General features: G+C 33.5%; 1 protein-coding gene across 1 annotated transcript in view; it reads right to left on the bottom strand.

The window, feature by feature from the left end:
- LOC114328978 (general transcription factor 3C polypeptide 1) overlaps window positions 1-10778 on the bottom strand; it is a 148252-nt gene extending 137474 nt beyond the window's left edge. The window contains exons 1-3 of the mRNA XM_050647879.1: window positions 10284-10778; window positions 9526-9722; window positions 6141-6277 (exon numbers count right to left, since the gene is read on the bottom strand). Of these exons, the coding sequence (XP_050503836.1) occupies window positions 6141-6277; window positions 9526-9722; window positions 10284-10668 (719 nt within the window). The 5' untranslated portion in view covers window positions 10669-10778. The remainder of the gene's footprint in view (window positions 1-6140; window positions 6278-9525; window positions 9723-10283) is intronic.
- Window positions 10779-20770: the final 9992 nt, after the last annotated feature.

Genomic DNA, 20770 nt, shown 5'->3' with positions numbered 1-20770 from the left:
TTTCTTTAAAAAGTTCAGACCATTACCCCTATGCGCGCCAATAATAAATATACAATTCTTAATTGTATCTCAAAAAATGCATAACAACTACCTCTTAAAACTCGCCAAATTGTATTACAATGTTGCCAGTAGTTTCGGCAAAATTGTAAAAAATGTGTAAAATTTTGTTTTCTTCAACGCCCTGTATCTTGAAAATAGATGGCATTACAAAAAAATTTTATTAAGCAAACCCCAATTATTTTTTAGAATTTTACCTATTCTAGTGACGGTGTTACCTTTTTTGAAAAATATGTATAAAATTGTATCAAAAAACGAAAAAAAAAAATCCGAAAAAATGCGGTTTTTTATTTTTAAAGGTGCGTTTCACCAATTTTAAAAATTTGAAAAAATTCAGGGTGAAACATTATGCAAAAATACACGTTGTATATTTTTTTCGTGAAAACGAATGTCTTAGTTATTTTTTTATGCTCATTTAAAATTTTAAAATCGTTCTAAAATTTAAATTTCCCGCCAAAAATTAAAAAAAAAATTTTCGGACAGAACTTTTTAAAGCTTACAACTTTTTTCTTTAAAGTTTTTCGCTAGTTCTCGATGCGGCTGAGATAAAAAATACAAACATAAAAACCCTAATTAGGCTCTAGGTCAGGGGTGGGCAAAAGCCGGCCCGCGGGCCGCATCCGGCCCTTTCGCTTATTTTATCCGGCCCGTTGAAAAATCCCACAAGCATTTTTTTAATCTCTTTGTTGTTAAAATTAACAGTATTAATGTGTGTAATGTTCATATACATAATGAAATATGTACCTAAATAATAGAGAGTATTATAATTTCGAACAGTTGAAACTATATTCCTACGTTACTACATAGAATTGAACAATCACTTCTCCCACTCTTCGAGACAGTGATGTTTTGGTTCTTTTTCCATTTTTTCTTCGAGTTTACCCTTCACAATCAGCTGCAACAACTCATACTTATCATTTCTGTGCCCTAATACGATATCTCTTCTTTTAATGATAGTCAGAAGTTCTCTATCTCTTCCCATTATGTGCAGCACCATTTCGTTCGTAATATGATCGGTCCAGGGTATTTTCAAAATTCTTTTAAAAAGCCACATCTCAAAAGCTTCAGTGTCAACATTAACAGTCCAAGCTTCGGTACCATAAAGAAGAATAGAGTGGATATAACATTTTATCACCCGATATCAGATTTGCAGATTGAGTCTTTGGTTACTCAGAAATTTCCCTATATTCAAAATGGCTGCTTTTGATAGCCTATTCTTCATCGAATTTTTGATTTCGGATTTAGATCTTCTGTAATACAGAATCGTATTATCCACTTGTTCAATATCTTCATTTTTTATCTGGATCCTTGTTATGAATGATACAATGGACCATATTTCTTTAAAAATTACGTGACATATTTTACTGGGCACAAATTGTTTGCATGCACACCCCAGTAAGATAATGTATTATTACTATTATCTATTGTAAACAGTAAAGTTTCTTTGTCCAAATGCTTTAACATATTTTTGTCAATGATCGAAAACATCTACCACAATAAAAGTAAAAGTAGAAGATGAACTAACTGATCCAATTGAAGCTAGCAATGGCATACGACAGGGGGATTCCCTGAGTTATTATTATGTTTACCCTTATTGTTCAACCTAATCATGGATAAAATAATAAAAAAGTAAGAACTAAAAAAGGATACCAAATGGGAGAAAAACAACTTAAAATAATCTGCAATGCAGAAGATGCAATACTAATCTCTCAGAGTGAAGATAATTTACAGCGGATTATGCTGCACCAATTTAATATAACCACCAGAAAAATGTTAATTCCCTAAAAAGAACAAAATGCATGGTTATAACAGCACATCCAATAAGATGTAAATGGGAGCTGGAGGGTTATGTAATAAAACAAGTGAGTGAGTTTTAGGCGTCACAATATCTAGCTACGGAAAACTCGAAACAGAAGTGGAAGATCAAGTGAATAAAGCAAACAGAGTCGCAGGTTACCTGAATGACACAATGTGGACCAATAAAAATATCGGAAAAGAAATGAAAGGCAGAATTTACAGAACAGTCATCAGACTAATATTGACATACACGGCAAAAACACGACCTGACACAGAGAGGGCAAAAAGATTGCTCGAAACAGCGGAGATGAAAACCCTTCGAAAAATCGATGGCAAGACACTATGGGACGGAGCTAGAATTATAGATATACGACGGAGATGCAAGGTGGACAACAGTTATAACCGGGTAAGAAACATAAGAGTAGAATGGAATGACCACATAAGCCGAATGACCACAAATAGAGCACTATAAGGACGGCGAGAGACGGTTCCTCAATAGAAAGGCGGTCAGTGGGAAAACCAAGAAAACTATAGAACGACAACTTACTGGAGGCACATTTAAAAATCAGACAGAGTCATGTCTATACAAAAAGAAGAAGAAGAAGTATTTTTGTAAAAAAAATTTCTTGGGTAGGGCAAAATTCGACCAAAAATATTCGCATGTGCACAGCGTAGGTAGGCGGTACAGTACTCCGGCCCGGGAAACATTTTGAAAATTTCATTTTGGCCCGCGCGTAAGAGGAAACAGTAGCGATCAACAGGTGGCGAAAACGCGTTCCAAGATTGCGGCTGTAATTTTGAATATTTTTTCGAGATATTTGGCACGCGTATTGGTAATATAATAAAGAATGGCGGTACAGAGCCCAATTTGAAAAATATATTAATATGTGGAAATTACTCTGTAATTAAATAAAAAATTAAAAAAACGAGCCTGTACCGCCATTAAGAAGAACAAAAAAATACACTTTCTTCAAATAAACTTTTTTATCCGATGCCTAGATTTTGTGTCATTTTGGAACTACTAAAATTTTTTATTTCATTAGTAGTTCCAAAATGGCACAAAATCTAGGCATCGGATAAAAAAGTTTATTTGAAGAAAGTGTATTTTTTTGTTCTTCTTAATGGCGGTACATGCTCGTTTTTTTAATATTGTATTTAATTATAAAAAATATTCAAAATTACAACCGCAATCTTGGAACACGTTTTGGCTACCTGTTGATCGCTACTGTATCACCTTAAAAGTATTTGCCCACCCCTGCTCTAGGTGGGTCACATGACCACCTAGGGGGCTAAAAATTTCAGAAAGATAGTTTCACTATATATGCTAAACGGTAACCAATAGGTAATTCGAATCGAGTTGGGGGCACTTTTCATCATCTTACCCGGCTAGGCCCTTTCCCTAAGAAAAACCAAATGCATGGTTATAACAGCAAATCTATTAAAATATAAATCAGAGCTGAAGGGTCAGATAATAGAACAAATCATGGAGTTTAAATATCTATGCATCACACTATCTAGCTAGGGAAAGCTAAAAACAGAAGTGGAAGTGAATAAAGTGAATAAAGCAAACAGAGTCGCAGGTTGTCTGAATGAAAAAATATGGAGAAATAAAGTATTGGAAAATAAATGAAAGGCAGAGCTTACAAAACAGTCATCAGACCAATAATGACATACGAGGCAGAACCACGACCTGATACAGAAAGGACAAAAAGAATTCTAGCAACAGCAGAGATAAAAACCCTTCGAAAAATCGATGGTAAAACACTAAGTGACAAAGTGCAAATATACGACCACGCCAGTCAATGGGAGCAAGAATAGGATATTACCTCCGAATTCTATCCTACTGCATGGATTTTAATGAAATTTTGGACCTAGCCTCTACTTATCTCCTAATTCAAAGTCTACCCTATGCCGATGTGGGCTTTTATCTTGGGGGGTGGTTCTTACCCCTTCTTAGGGGTGGAACATTTTTTGGTTAAAATTACCACGGAATTCGCTATAGAACCTAATTCTAAGCAAAAACTGTTCTATAATTTTTTTTTGAAAACTCAATACTTTTTGAGATATTCGTGGTTGAAAATTGGCCATTTTCATTGAAACATAATACCTTTTCGAACGGTTTTTTGCGAATACCTTAAAAACTATGCATCTAACTAAAAAAACTATATTAAACATTTTTGTAGGTTATAAAAAAACAAAGAGACACTTGCCTTCATAAGTCTTCTAGTTATAATACAAAAATAGATATGGTAGATGAAAATAGTTTGTTTTTTGGTACATTCTCAAATTGGTGTATTCAACTTGAAATAACAGAGAAACGGTCGATTTTAGGTGTATAATGCTACTAATACCTTTTGTAGTGCTTGAAAAGACCTTTCAAGTGAGGTATATTAAAAGTCCATTACATTAAAACTAAGCGAGATATGCTGCAAACAAAATTGATAACTAATGTATTTTAAGAAGAAATGAGAAGTAATTTTAACCCCATCCACCAAAATGTAAATGCATCGTTTTCCTTCCACAATACCTTTTATTATAGTGTTAGTTCTATGTTTAAAAAGTTGGACGGGTTTAAATGAATGGTTTTTGAAAAAAAAAGATCAAATTATAGAGCGCATTTTTAAATTTTCTTAAACATCTTCTTTTTCTCCATGTAACTTGAAAATGATAAGAGATACAGTAATGAAAAATAAAAAGGAAATTTTTATCTGAAAAAGCCCTACATTTTTGTGTGGTATCTTTTTTTCGCATCTCTTATCTTTTTCGAGTTACATGGAGGAAAAGGAAGATTTTTAAGAAAATTTAAAAATGCGCTCTATAATTTAATCTTATTTTTTTCAAAAACCATTCATTTTATTCCAGTCCAACTTTTTGAACATAGAAATAACACTATAATAAAAAGTATTGTAGAAGAAAAACGATGTATTTAAATTCTGATGGAAGAGGGGTTAAGTATACTTCTCATTTCTTCTTAAAATACATTAGTCATCAACTTTTTTGCAGAATATCTCGCTTAGTTTGAATGTAATCGACATTTAGTATTGCTCATTTTAAATGTCTTTTCAAGCACTACAAACGTTATTAGTATCATTATACACCCAAAATCGACAATTTCTCTGTTATTTCAAGTTGAATACACCGATTTGAGCGTGCAGCAAAAAAACAAACTCTTCTTACCTACCATATCCCCCTACCATCCCTCTTTGTATTTTAACTAAAAGATTTATGAAGGAACGAATCTCTTTGTTTTTTTAAAACCTGCAGAAGTATTTTATATACTTTTTTTGTTAGATGCATAGTTTTTAAGGTATTCGCAAAAATCCGTCAAAAAAGGTGTCATTTTTCAATAAAAATGGCCAATTTTCAATCACGAATAATTCAAAAAGTATTGAGTTTTCAAAAAATAATTATAGAACAGTGTTTGCTTAAAATTAGGTTGTTTAGCCTCTTCCGTGGCTATTTTAACCAAAACATTTTTCACCCCCCAGAAGGGGTGGGAACCACCCCCAAGATAAAAGCGAACATCGGCATAGGGTAGACTTTGTTTCTTGAGCTATTCCCTACTTACTGTAAAAATATCAAGTAAATCGATGTAGTAGGATGGAATTCGGAGCCAAATACCCTCATTAACTGCCCTAGACGGAGATTCAAAATGGACAACATTAATACCTGGGTAAAAAAGGAAAGAGTAGAATGAAGCAACCACATTAAGCCGAATGACAACAAATAGACTAAGACGATCAGTGGTAAGACTAAGACTACGAAAACGATGGAACGACAACTTACTAGAGGCACACTGAAAAAACAGACAGTCATGTCTACACAAAAATAAGGAGATAAATCTTAGGCAATGGTTTTTAAGACGCAGTAATGGAATGACTTTTTTTAAGAATAGCTTGTTTCATGAATTAGGTAAGTACTGATAGAGTAAAATTATATTCTGTTAAATTATACGACTTATTTGAGGTAAGACCTCAAAAAAAGATGGATAGATGACATAAAGGCAGGGACAGGGACAGGCAAACATTGGATTAGATTTGCTCAACATAGAGAAATATGGAAGCAATTGTGAGAAATACACATTCAAGAGTGGATGGAAAATGATTTGATAAAGAAGAAGAATACTCATAGATGTAATACTTTAGAATTAGGTATTTTTACCAAAGGAAACTGTAGAAAATATAAGGTCCAAACATTATGCTCTAAAATATTATATTCCTATATTGGAATAATTGAAGTAATATGCTTTATATACAATTAAATCTAAAGGTATAGTAAGTACATACTTTTCTTTGACTTCGTCTAAAGTCAAATCCTTAATATCTTCACTGATATTTTCTCTCTCATTAAATGTAGAACAAGAACCTAATGTTGATGGTGAATTTACTGGTGCTACTGGATAAATATCGGGTAATTCGTAGGCCTGAAAATAATATATTCTTTGGTGTCATTTGTGTAGTACTATACCTAGTTTTTAAACTAGTTGAAATTCAGTGGCGGCTCGTGATTTTTACAATAGGGGAGGCTATACCTAACTCTAAAATATCTTGACAAATTTGCACTAGCAAAAAAATGCGCCAAAAATGTAATGTAAGGCCCCATTTTTTATATACAATTCATAATATCATCATAATTCATAATTTCATAATATCATATCATTTTAAAAATAATTAATCTAATTGTAAAAGTTTAATACCAACGTTTGTGTCTTTTATTTGTTAACAATTCCATCTTTGTAAGTAGATATGCATATCAAAATAAATACAGATTTGAAGTTTTGTAGTCCATACAGGTTGAAGGTTCACATTTTTTAAAATACTCAACTGAATTTTTTTAATTCTAAACGCGGCCTACTGCGAATCCAAAAACATGATTCATTACCGATATTTTGCTTTGCGTTACAAATATCGAAAAAAGTTATTTGAACAAGTTATTCCAAATATTATTCTAACCCCAAATACCAAATTTCATAACAAAATTCGCACTTTTAGTTTTTTCATTATTTTTAGTCAGGACCCTAAAATTCGTTGTCCCGAGATGCACGCAACGGCAACGAGAAGCTAGTTAGCCTCCGTTGGTAAATCTCCGGGCAGCGTTTGATGGCACCGTAGATGCCACTGTTAGGAGACCGGGTCTCCTTAAACGCCTGCTGCGCTACGCGGGGCATTAACAATGGAGGCTGGCCGGCTTCTCGGCTCCGTTCATGCATCTCGGGATAACCCATGGTCCTGCCTACAATAATAATAAAAAAACTGAGACGCAATCATGCGTTCTAATGCTAATGCTGCGTGCGTATGAATATTTAGTGATAATATGGAATTTACACGTTGTATAATAGTGAGAGTGCTTGTTGTTTTTCGCGATTCAAGATAAACAAAACAGTGTAGCGTGTGTAAAAAATTTATGGGGAGGCTAAACCTCCCTTGCCTCCTCTGACGAGTCGCCACTGTTGAAATTTGTCCAACTGCAGGCAAGTTTAGAGTCCGTTCTCACCATCTGTTTTCTCGGCCCGTCCAAAGAGACAGATATGACAGTGGCGATACAATTTATTAGACACTGTTCACATTAAGACGGATCCGAGAGAAAGGACGGAACCGGGAAAAAGGACAGATCTGAGTTTTTAGACGGACGTTTTGCCACTGCGAAGAGCCGTTTAAACGCCCAGATCGGATATAATGTGAATGAGTCTGCCGACCAAACGGCCCTAATTCGCGTTCCCCGCGAATTATCATGCAAATATCATTTTGGCTTCTACGCTGCTGCAAAATGGATGTCGATACTTCGGCATTGATATTGCTTATCGAAAATAAAGCCGTCTTGTAGGACAAAACGTTACAAGAATATAAAGATAAAAACTTAAGATTAGCAGCATGGCGTGAAATATGTTTAATATTAAATTCTGATTTTGACCAAGTTAAAGCAAAAGAAGGAAAAGAATTTCGTGAGTATTTTAAAATTTTAATTTACACTAGGTACTAAGTAGGTATACGAAGGAAGCATATTCTCATTGACATGAATATAGGCACTTATTTTATTATTATTTTAGAAATTGTGAGCTATGTAAAGTAACCAACATAAATATACACTTGAGAGCAAAACAATAGACTCACTCACTGAATTGTACACGTTAGATGTCTCGAATTTACTAAACCTGTTGCCCGATCTGAGTGATTTTTTAGCCTCATTCTTTAGCAATATCGCTGTAATAACAATAATACTGGGTTTTTTGTTCTTAAAGTTCGGAACACCCTGTAGAATATTCTAGCAAATATAAAATATTTAAATTAAAACTCGATTGTAGCCTTAGGCTTTCTTAACATTTTGTTTTTTGATTCATTCGCTTATATTCGATAATAAAAGAGATATGTACTTTTATATTACAAATGAGGTACGCTATTTGGTCTTGATCAATGTCATTCCAAATCTCGAGATCTACTGTTTCTACTTCTTGTAAGGTTCTAGGAGGTGGCAAACGCTGTCGTAGTCTTCTTCCAGTGATGTCCCACAAAAATGTTCGATCCGGTTAAGATCTGGACTATGCGATGGCCAATGCGAAGCCCGAAGAGTTACCTGTTGTAAATATTCGGTTACAGTCCATGAACGTGAGTTCTTGCATTATCGTGCATTAGCAAAAAAATTGTTACCAATATAAGGAGCCGATAGCATGGTAGCTAAGTCCATCACTATGTAAGATCACTGCTTGCACACACTCATTGCTGTAATTTTTATTATCCAATATTATCCAAAATGTTAAGAAAGCCTAAGGCTACAACTTAGTTTTAATTTAAATATTTTATTTATGCTAGAATATTCCACAGGGTGTTCCGAATTTCAAGAAAAAAGCACAATATGATTGTTACACCCGGTATAAAATGACATTTACCTATCTAGCAACAATATTATTACATCGATTTTCTTAAATAATAAGGCTATAAAATACTAAAAGAATCACTCAAATCAGACAACAGGTTTAGGAAATTAGAGACAACTAACGTGTACAAATCAGCAAGTGAGTCAATTGTTTTGCTCTTAAGTGTAGAATCAGAAGTGTTCCATTTAAACAGACGGCCCATCTTAAGTGTGAACATTCATGTTTGGCTGCCGTTTTCCGTCTAAACAGATGGTCCATCTAAGTGAGAACGGGCCCTACTCCACTAAATTATGAAATTCTGAAACTATTGACATTTATGAAATTTTGACACTATTGGCATTTAAAATTCATAGGTTAATCAAGTTATATCCGTGATTTTTGTGTTTATATAATTGAAAAAATAAATTTTTAATTAACATTTCAACATAAAGACTACATTTTAAAAAACAACTTTTATCCTGTTCATTGAAAAGTTAACAAAATCAATAGACAAAATATCAGTGTAAAAAATTAAAACAATTGATAAAATAAAGAGGATAGAAGTTTTAGTATACAAAATCTGTAATATTGATTTTGACTAGTTGTAAGTTTTTAGTATGTTAAAAAAATTGATAAAAAGGAATAGAAATCTTCGGATTTTTAACATCTCTGTTTTGAATCTAATAATTGTTAAATTCAACTAAGCATTGAAATTCAATAGCTTTCATGGCTTTTTATTGATTTTGAAGATACCAAAGAACTTGGTCAAAATCAATATTTTTGACTTAAGACCTTTTTATTTATCATATGATACTACTTACCACTTCCATTACTACACCAATATCTGCATGCATAAAATCAAATGGATTGTATATCTCCAATTCATTTCTTGCTTCTGGCAGCTCAAAAAACTGCAGAGAGTTTGTTTTTTGAATAATTTGCTGCCATATAAAGTTTTCGATATTCTTATCAATACAACAAGGACCATCCAAAGCTATACCCAATCTTTTCCAAAATGCTAAAGACGAAAGAAAAAAAAATATAAAAATTACTTATAAAAGAAATTTCTACAAGTTGTACTCAACCAAACAAAAGAAACAGTAAGAAGATGGGAAAGGAAACTACTCAGAAGAAGATTAGGAGGGAAGAGAACAGAGGAAGGGTATATAAGAAGTACAAATGAGGAAGTTTATAATATTTACAAAGAACCACAAATAGATAGCGTAATAAAATCAAGGTTGCAGTGGCTTGGGCATAAAGAAAGAATGAACGATGACAGAGTTATCAAGAAAATAATATGGAGAGTACCACACTATAAAAGAAAAAGAGGAAGACCACGAAAGCGATGGAGGGAAGCGGTAGTAGAAGACATAAAAGAACAGGGAATAAGTAACAGATTGGAAGAAGTTGACAAATAACAGAAAGCTATGGAATAGAACAACAAGACTCTGGGCCTAAAAGGCCTGTAAAAAAGCTACAAATATATGAGTTCTAATGGTGTCATGTATTTCATGACAACAACCGCAGAGGGTTAATCTGGTTTGATCTAGAAAACATAAATGTAAATATTTTGTTTTACCTTCTACTGTAATTCCATCCAACCCTTCCAATGCAATTTCGTCAAGTATGTGGAAATAAAAATCTTTAAAAGTAAAAGCTGAATAATTATGCTTAAGTTCATCTCCCAAAAATAAATCATAGGACATCTGCTCTTTTGTTTTTAATACTACATGATTTGTATCTAATAACGTGTCTGTATACACAGTTTCGTTGCAAACTTCTTTATGTGCATTGAAGTACCCCTGTTTTTTATCTGCCTTATGCAATTTCTGAATTTTATGTAAAGGTTCTCCTATATCAATAGAAGATTTTCTTTTGCAGGTGTCTTTTTTGTCATATTTTTTAACTCTTTTTATTATACGTTGGTTAACATTCAAAAAGGGAGCTTGTAAACTTTTACCCATTTTATTTATTTTATTATCACACTGTATCAGAGAATAAAACTGATTTATTCAGTTTTTATTCATTTAAAAAGAAAAACAAACTTGTAAGGTTATGCTGAACTACTTTTTAACTGACAGTTTTGACTTCTGACAGGTAGCTGCTTCTTTTTAAACGTTTGACAGAGGTGTGGCCTTCAATATGAGTAATATGCAGCTATTATTTTAATCCTTTGTTTTATTTCAGTTTTTTCATAATTACTTTTGGTAATAAAACGTAATTTGGATTTCGAAACAAACTGGGAACACGAGACGCTCTTTTTGTCTTAAATGTGCTAACAAAACGATGCAGAGATATGAATGTAGATGCATGTTTTATAGATTATAGAAAAGCATTTGACACTGTTAACCATCAGTTGAAACACAGAATACGAAATATTTTTCCAATACCGTGGTTAAAAAGTGATCGAAATGCTGATAATAATTTACTGGAATTGATGAACCAGACTTGCGAATTACCTCAGAACTATATTGGTACCAAATGGCAACAATAATTGAAATAAATCACACATCCAAAGATATATCAATCCGACGAGGAGTGTGACAGATTTTCACAGCTATTCAGCCATTTTTTGGCTTCCCGCAGGACTCTTGATTAATTGTGGATATGTTGAAGCTTTATAGTAGTTTAATTAGTTGAATTAAAAGTTATAATAGGACAACAGAGTCAGAGAAGATCACGTTTTCACTATTGCTGTAATTCGGGACACAGAGCGCAAACTGATAGAATGCTCAAAAGCCATAATTCAGCCAGATCTCAGATCAAGGACCAATCAGCATTTCTTCTGTTCGATGAAGATTAAAGTAATAGAACAGGACAGTAATATAATGATAACCAGTATATGATCAACAGAATAATGATAAACAGAATGATAAACAGTAATGAATAATAAACACTAATAGAACAGCTTGCAATCCAGCAACAGGGTCATCACTTAATGCTGCTCACAAAAGACGTACACTTGCATTTGTCCATGAAAACGTCAATTGGAAGATAATAAACGATTGGAAAAATGTATGGTTTACGGATAAGTGCCGAATATCAATGTTATGTATGGTAATAAGATGGATCTTTATTGAGACGGGCGCATTAACAGCACACACCGATATATAACAACAACAGAGGTCCAGACCTTAATAATATTGACCATATATTGTAATATGATGCCTGCAGCCGGTGTTCGGCAGGTCAACCGCAGATAATCGAACGAGTGTCCATAGTGGCGCAGCCCCCCTATGTATCAGCATTAGGCGAAACCAAAGCGACAGATGGCTACCGAGAGTGTATTTAAGACGAGCAAGGAGAATCATGAATCAGTTCTTCTTGGCGTACTGAACCAAGAAAAACTCAAAACGGCAGAGATGCAATGGACTGAATTGGAACATTGCCGAGGTGGGCGCGCTCGGTATTGAAGAGGCGTTTCGCCGGAACCGTATCCGCCATGAGAGGTAATGGCCACTAGCCATCTCCGATCTGGAGACGATGGATGGGCGACTGTGTGTCGCTGTTTGATTCTTATCGCATTGGATTGAAATGTGATAAGCTCCGAGTGTGAGTGTATAGATAGATTGATTCCGTGTAGAGTGATTGCTATTGTACAGACAGTCGGAAAAATGAAAGAATACCCATGCATGAACGATCACATATCAATGACTTACTTTGTATTTGCCTTCTTTTTCTATAAATAACAAATAGATGTTCAATTAAATGTTGTTATAGATGTTTTGATCTTTTTGATCTTTTGATGGTAAACTGATTGTAAAAAGCAACAGTTTTAAGTACCTGGGATCAGTATTATAGAGTAATGGAGAAATAGATGGAGATGCATGCAGTAGAATTAGGGCTGGATGGATGAAGTGGAAGGAAGCGAGTGGTGTGCTGTGTGACAGGAAAATTCCAATGAAGTTAAAGTGAAAATTCTATAAAACAGCCATAAGACCCAGGCAACCAAACGACGTTTTTATAACGTAGATAACACGTCATAAAAATGACCAATTGACGTGTTTCTATGACGTAGTACTGACGTTGAAAATCACGTGTATTTGTCTCATCGATTTGACGTCATAATTGTGACGATTTTAAAACGTAATCGTATCTACGTTTTTTTCACGTCGGTAAAACCACGTCTTTAATACTTTCAAAAAGTGACCTCTTTCAGATGTTTCAAAATAGTATAAAAAATAGGTACATAACATAAAACCTATAGGCCTACGTCCCATGTGTCGAAGATATAAGTACTATCACTTGTTTAAGATCGCTTGTGCGCTAACCTTGAAGCATCATTGATTCTGCCTGATTGTACCAACCTCACATTATAGAATTTTCACTAGTTATATACGTACTTACTGTGTCAAAACTGAAACAACATATATATGAAACTAATAAATAATTTATTAACAAATTATCCAGCATACTAATATTTTAATTTAACGCTGTCTTAATATCTTCATTTAACGCTTAATTAAAAACAAATAAACATAACCTCAAATAGTTGTCAAGAAGAATTACTGCATTAAACTAACTCACTGAGAAAAAACACATAAAAATCTCTTAATTTACACGTTTCTTCAACTAAATATCTAAATTAAAAGTCTTATTTTATCACACAAGACACAAACCACGTAAACAATAAATGAGAAATTTCTTACGAACATTTAACGTTATCTATACCTAAACGAAATTGTTTAGAGTCAATACAAACAAGCAAGCTCCTCCCAATTTTGTGACGTCAGACTTAGGCTGTCTGAAATTAAAACGTTTTTTAAACGTAATTTTAACGTCATTAATCTTACGTATTTAAAAACGCCTACAAAAGACGTCTATATGACGTAATGTTCAAACACGTGTTATACTCAACCAAAAACTGACGTTTCCTCAACGTTATATGACGTCACTTGGTTGCCTGGGGACCGGCTATGATGTACGGAACTGAATGTTGGGCAGTGAAAACGAAAGAGGAACAACGAATGCATGTGGCGGAAATGAGAATGCTTAGATGGATGAGTGGAGTGACAAAAAAGGATAAAATTAAAAATGAGTATATATTAGGGGAAGTCTATAGGTGTGGCACCAATTTATGATAAAATGAGAGAGCATAGGTTGAGATGGTTTGGTCATGTTCAACGTCGAGACGCTAATCACCTAATACGAAGAATTGCTGAAGTGCAGATTCCTGGAAGGAGTAAGAAAGGAAGACCAAATAAGACGTGGGGGGAGACGATTAGGCAAGACATGTTGGTAAAGAGGATTAATATTGACCCATATAGCACACAACGTCCGATGGACGTCCATATAACGTACATTTAAAGTCCAAACGTCCATGGACCAAAACTGGACGTATTATGTACGTCCATTACGCGACGTCCATTGGACGTTTGATTTCAACGTACATTGGACATCCATTTGTGGTCCATGGAGATTTTACACAAAATGCGACTATTATTATGAGTAATTATATATAGCTTCTTGTTTCAATCAAAGCAATATTATTAGTAGAATACAAGAAGCTTCTAATAAATGTAGTCACATATTTTTTCATCATCGAATTTAAACACTGAACCACTAAAATTATTTTAATTAAACCTATATAATATTAGAGATGATAAAACGATGGTAAACTTTTTCAGAATAACGGAGCTACATCGCGCATCGGTAATTATAGAACTTACAATAATTAGACACTACCAATTTAAATCTTAAATGTGCATTTTGTTAAATAACTGTTAAATTTCCCGCCAAACTAAATTAGAATCTTCTTGACAACGTTGTCGCTCTTCACGCTATCGGTCGTAAAAGATAGTACTAGGCAGGTACTTTTAGGGGATTATCGCTGTAATTGTTGTGGAATACTGAAGGAGGATTTATTTATGATAATTCACAGAATGGCAAACCCGCTTGCAATATACAACCGTACTGACTCTAAGTTCTAAGAAATAATGTTTGGAAGGAACAGAACAGAAATAAACCTCTTTGAATGTGCATGCATCATAGGGCGCCATTATCTGAATTTTGTCTTTATTAAGTTATTACATACAATATAATACATCCTGTGATATCTTTGTGTTTGCTGTTTATCGTGCAAGTGCAATTGTGCATTAATGAAGTTCCTATATAATAAAGTATACATAAAGTTATAATAAAGAGAAATAAAAAAGGTATTTTGTGTAATATTTTAAAGTATAAGTTTAGTATTATAGGAACTATTTCCTATACCTAAAGGCTTTTTGCTATGTATGTATTCAAAAAATTATGGACACTACGATATGACCCAAGATAGAAGTGTATGGAGAAATGCAATTAGGGAAGCCGACCCCGCTTAGGGATAATGCAAAGAGAATGATGATAATAAACAAACGGTTGTTATAGAAAAAGACAGCAAATACAAAATAAGTGATTGATGTGATCGTTCATGGGTATTCTGTCATTTTTCCGACTGTATTGTGTTGTGTATTGTATTATTCTAATATTGTTATTATACTTTGATGACATTAATAAGTATATAATAGACAGAAGATAAAATTATATTTCGTTTTATTTATTTTGAACTGTATATAAATATCCTAAATATATTTACCACTTTTATAAAACCACTTCTCTGTTGGCACTTTGATCTCAAGAAGTAATACCGGCAGTACGCAATTGATAACTCACCAGTGGTGGATGCGGGTTTTCCCTGTTAAAACCCGTACGTTTCTATGCGACTAGCAATGCGAGAGTGGGGCAAAAGCGACTAAGAACATTGCGCGGTCGCCATGCGCGACTACATATTATTTCACTTCCAATTTTTCGGAGAGTGGTTCTACTGTCCCCAGGAGCGTCATTTGAAATTTTGATAGGGGGGGGGCAAGCATTATATATACAATACATTTATATGCAAACATAATACAAAATTGATCTATTTTTTTGTAAATTTCAGTAATTTTCAGGGTCAGGGGGGGGCAAATGCCCCCCCTGCCCCCTATCAAATGACGCCCCTGACTGTCCCTGTCGTATACCTGCTCCAACAACACGTGAAGAGCTTCGAATGGCTCTCATTGGGGAATTATTTCTTCCACTTTTCCCAAAAAGGGACATCCAAAACGTGGTCCGTTCTATGTGGACTCATTTAATTATTGTTATAACTGTAACTGTATTGGGCGCACAGAAATTTTCAATACATCAATTATTTTCTCAAATTTTTCCTTATTTTTTACAAATGATAATAACGAGTTACATGTTACAACAGTAACTGACACAATAGATTTAATTTGATATAAATAAGAAAAAAATTAAAAAATATATTTTTTTGTACCTAAATAAAGCTCTACTATTCGATTGCCTTAATTACAGTTTACATCATTTATTTACTTCATAAATAATTCAGTGTTACTATTTAGTTAGGGTATCACGACAAATTACCTTCAGTTCGGCGCCGAATATATCGACTTTTCAAAATTTTCAGGTTTTCCGTCTACTTTATAACTCTCGAAAATCCTCCCCTAATATATACGGCCTTATTTTCTTTCATTTGTAGGTTACAAGGTCAAGGCTTGAAGGAAACAAATGTAAACCGCACCCTTAGCTGTTTTGTATAGAAATCTCATACGAGGGATAAATGAAAATTTTCTATTTTTACAAAAAAAACTTGGAACTCTTATTTGCCTTCCCACATAACAATGATGTTCGGATCATGTTCTAAGCATATCCTACCAACATTCGTCGAAGTATATCCTTTTTAGTATATGCGTAGTACAAGCATAGCATGTACCATAAAAAACATTCTAAATTTCATGTTCTTTGCATGTGCCTCAAAGAATATTCTTGCACCGAATATACTGAGCACATTCGGGTACGTAGTATCTCGGAATGTTCGTAAAAGTTTATTCTTAGAATATACCTTAATCGAATATTCTATGCGTAAGTATATGCAAAAGTATATGCTTAACACATCCTTGTATATACTTTTAAAATATCTTAAAAAGAATATACTGTATGTACCTATAGGAAGAAGAATAATATGTTAGCCTAGCCTATAGATTATCAACTTCGCATTAAGAATAATTAATAAAATTTATGTATTTTGGTAGGTACTACTGAACTATCTAATTCATTTTTTTAAACCGTTTTAATTGTATGGTAAAAAGTTTAAAACTTAATTCTATTGAAGAAAAATGAGAAATTCTCGTTTCGTTTTCAGTTGAAATGAAATACCATTTTGATTTGAGTTTATACCATAAGCGTTAAGTATTTTTACCTATAATTTTCGGGAATCCGGAAACGGCCATTCATTCATTGTCATTCTGACCCTTGCATTGCATTTTATACCTGCACAAGGGAAGGGGGTAGGTAACAAAAGAGCAAAATTATATGAAAATAGTTTCCAGTACAGTTATGCATTTATGTCTACGATGTTAGACCCGTTTGCCATTATACTAATTTCAGTACTGATTTCAGTACTAAAAATATTGGTTAGTTGCGCGAGTCGATTTAGTATGAAAAATGTCAGTTTGTGTCAAGTTTGTGTTTGCAACTATCCGAATTATAATCAGCATGTAGGCATGCGCTCTACTAATTTTATATTGATAATATTGATGTTGAAGAAGTATTTTAAACCTTTCTAATCCTATTTTTGCATCTATTCTTGAGTAAACAAAATAAAGAGCTAAAAGAGGCAAATAATGAATGCGAACAATAACAGGAAGCGAAAGCTGAAATTATCTGCAGCAGCTGTAATTACAATGATGCTAGCAATTAAGAAAAAAAAAACGATACACTTCTATTATGTATAAACAAAACAAAAGTAATATACAATATATCCTCACTTTTAATATTGTGTCAATTTTAGTACAAGAAATTAGAACATGTTTTAATTTTTAGTACTAAATCGGCGCGCGCATCTAATTTGTAGATACAATATTTTTAGTACTAATTTCAGTACTAAATTTAGCATAGTGGCAAGCAGACCTTAGGTAGGACCAAGTATTTCTAGCTACAAGGACTAAAACATTTTTAAGAACATAAAAAGCAGTTTGAAAATAATAAATTCATATTGGTACTTCAATATTTCCTAAATACCTAGTAAGTAAAAGTATGTATAATGTATATAGATACCTATAAATTTTAGTAATTTACATACATATTATAATATATTTGGCTATTATATAATTATATAAGCAGCATTTTTATTTTGATGTGCACATAATAACTAAATATATTACTTATATTTTATATATAGGCTACTTACCCATATAATATTTATTATACATAGGTACCTATATAACTAACTAAAGTTTATATATTTTATACTTACTTTTTACGTAATATTGTAGAATGTAATAACTACATTCTCATATGCAATTAGAATATGTAACTATAATATATTAGTAGAACCAAAGAATACACACACCCAGTGGGTGTGTTAGTATTCTTTGGTAGAACCTATAGGATGAGAATGGGTGATGTTGAAAACATACTTCTGAGAAATACAGCACATCCTTGGAATATTCTTCCCATATACTAAAAATATGTGCGATAGTACATTCTAAGTATATACATAGAAGGTATATAGCACTTCCTTGGAATATTCTTCCCATATACTAAAAATATGTGCGATAGTACATTCTAAGTATATAACTAGAAGGTATATAGCACTTCCTTGGAATATTCTTCCCATATACTAAAAATATGTGCGATAGTACATTCTAAGTATATAAATAGAAGGTTTATAGCACCTGCTTAGAATCTTCTAAAAAGTATGTTCTTGGTATATACTGAAAAGAAGTGCGGTAGTACATTCTAAGTATATACATAGAACGTTTAAGTACTGTAATGTAGTATATACGCAGTATATGCTCTGCACATTCGCAATGGTAATTACGCATATTCTAAGTATATACTTTTTCTGAAAAGTATGTTCTATGAATCTACTAAGAACATGAAATTGTTATGTGGGTTTATAGTCGAGGAAATAAAGCTGAAAAAATGGCAAAACCTCGCAATTTTTTCGTCCAGCATCGATTTGTACAAAAATTTGGAATTAGGCTTATTACACCCTCTAGTTCATTTTCTATATTGAACCGTAGTACGCTTTTGGTTTTTTAAGGGTGAAAACTACCCCTAATTGTAAAAAATTATACAATAATATTTTAAACTTTAATATTGTCAAGATTTGGTTCGTATTAGTTACATAATGATTGTTTTATGATTTAAGATATACTATCATAATATTCCAACCCTTAAAACCACCCTTGTTGGAGCTATAATATAAAAATTTACTTATCCTAAAAGAATAATTTCGGCTTGCATCGATTTACATAAAAAATTGGGATTAGGATCATCTCACTCTGTACTTCATATTCTATATCATGTTTAAGGGCGTTGATTATTTTTAGGGGTTTAAACTACCCCTTATTGTCAAAAATTAAATAAAAACATTGTAAACTTTAATAGGGGTAAAATTTGGTTTTGATTGTTAAATAATGATTGTTTCATACTTTAGGATATAATATCATAACATTTCAACCCTTAACAAGTACCCTTAATAACATTACAGTTTTTACTACTACTACTATCGGTTTACAGCGTTCTCCGACGCCTTCCGACTCCTAACCGCCATTCTTCTCTGTTTAACCATAGACCTGGAGGGATTTCTCTTTCCTCTAGTTCTTTTTCAATTCCCTCCCTCCAGCTTCTTCTCGGCCTTCCTCTTTTTCTTCTCCCTTGTGGTGTCCATGCCAAAATCTGTTTAGGGATCCTGTCATCTGGCATTCTCTGTACATGGCCGTACCATACCAATTGTTTTGTTTTTATGTCATCAAGTATTGTATGTGTTACTCCCATCATTTCTCGTATTCTCTCGTTCGGTATCCGATCTCTTCTTGATTTGCCTGCTGCTCTTCTCCAGAAGTCCATTTCTGTTACTAGTAACATTTTCTGCGCTCTTTGTTTCAGTGGCCAAACTTCACTGCCATATGTGATTATACTTTTAAGTATGCTATTGTATATGAGCTGTTTGTTCGCTTTAGATATTGTCTGGTCCCACAGAATGCCGTTCATCATGGATATGGCTTTTCTACCCTGCATGTTTCTGTCTTTTATAGCAGCATCGAGTGTTCCATCTTGAGTTATCTTCATGCCCAGGTACTTGTATTCATCGCAGTGTTTAATTTCTACCCCATCGTCTAATGTAATGGACTGTTTTGTTCCTCCAATACACATGGCTTCAGTTTTCTTAATGTTGACTTCGAGACCCCATTTGTTATATTCTTCTATTAGCTTCCGCGTCATGTAACTTAAGTCGTCATGATCTTGAGCAATCAGAATTTGGTCATCAGCGAAACATAGAGTGTATAGTGTTGTGTCGTCATTGAGAGGGATTCCCATGCCATTACATTTTCTTTTCCACAGCTTGAGTGCTTGTTCCAGATAAATTTTAAAAAGGGTAGGCGAAATACAACAACCCTGTTTCAATCCTTTCGTGATCTTAAATCCCTCAGACATCCTTGATCCAGTTTTAATTTTTGCAGTAGTTCCATTATACAGACTTTGGACTGCTTTGATAAGACCATGTTTAATGTTGGTTTGATAAAGGGTTGACCATAGTTTGCTGAGGGGCACACTGTCATATGCTTTTTGTAAGTCTACGTATACCAGGTGAACTTCTTTATTGACGGCTGTTTTTTTCTCAATAACTTGCGTAATAGAGTACAGGTGGTCTACTGTGGACCGCCCAGCTCTAAAGCCAGCTTGCTCCTCTGATTCGTAATCTCTATAGTCATTTTCTATTTTATTCTTAATAAGTTTCCCATACATCCTACTTATTGTGCTGTTTACCGCAATTCCTCTGTAATTTTCACATTGATCCTTGCTGCCCTTTTTGTGGATTGTTGACATGATAGATAATTTCCATTCTTTTGGTAATTCGGCACCATTTAAGCAATCTTGGAAAAGTTTTCTTAGCTGTTCTTGGAGTTTGTCTGTGCCGGCTTTTACTAATTCTGCAGGGATGTCACCAGGACCAGGGGATTTTCCATTTTTCAGGGATTTGGTTATTTCTTCCATCTCTGATTTACTTATTTGTAATGGTGA

Source organism: Diabrotica virgifera, chromosome 3 (genome assembly GCF_917563875.1).
Source record: "Diabrotica virgifera virgifera chromosome 3, PGI_DIABVI_V3a".
NCBI lineage: Eukaryota > Metazoa > Arthropoda > Insecta > Coleoptera > Chrysomelidae > Diabrotica > Diabrotica virgifera.
Note: the sequence above shows the minus strand (reverse complement) of the source record. Positions and strands in the feature narration are given on the sequence as shown.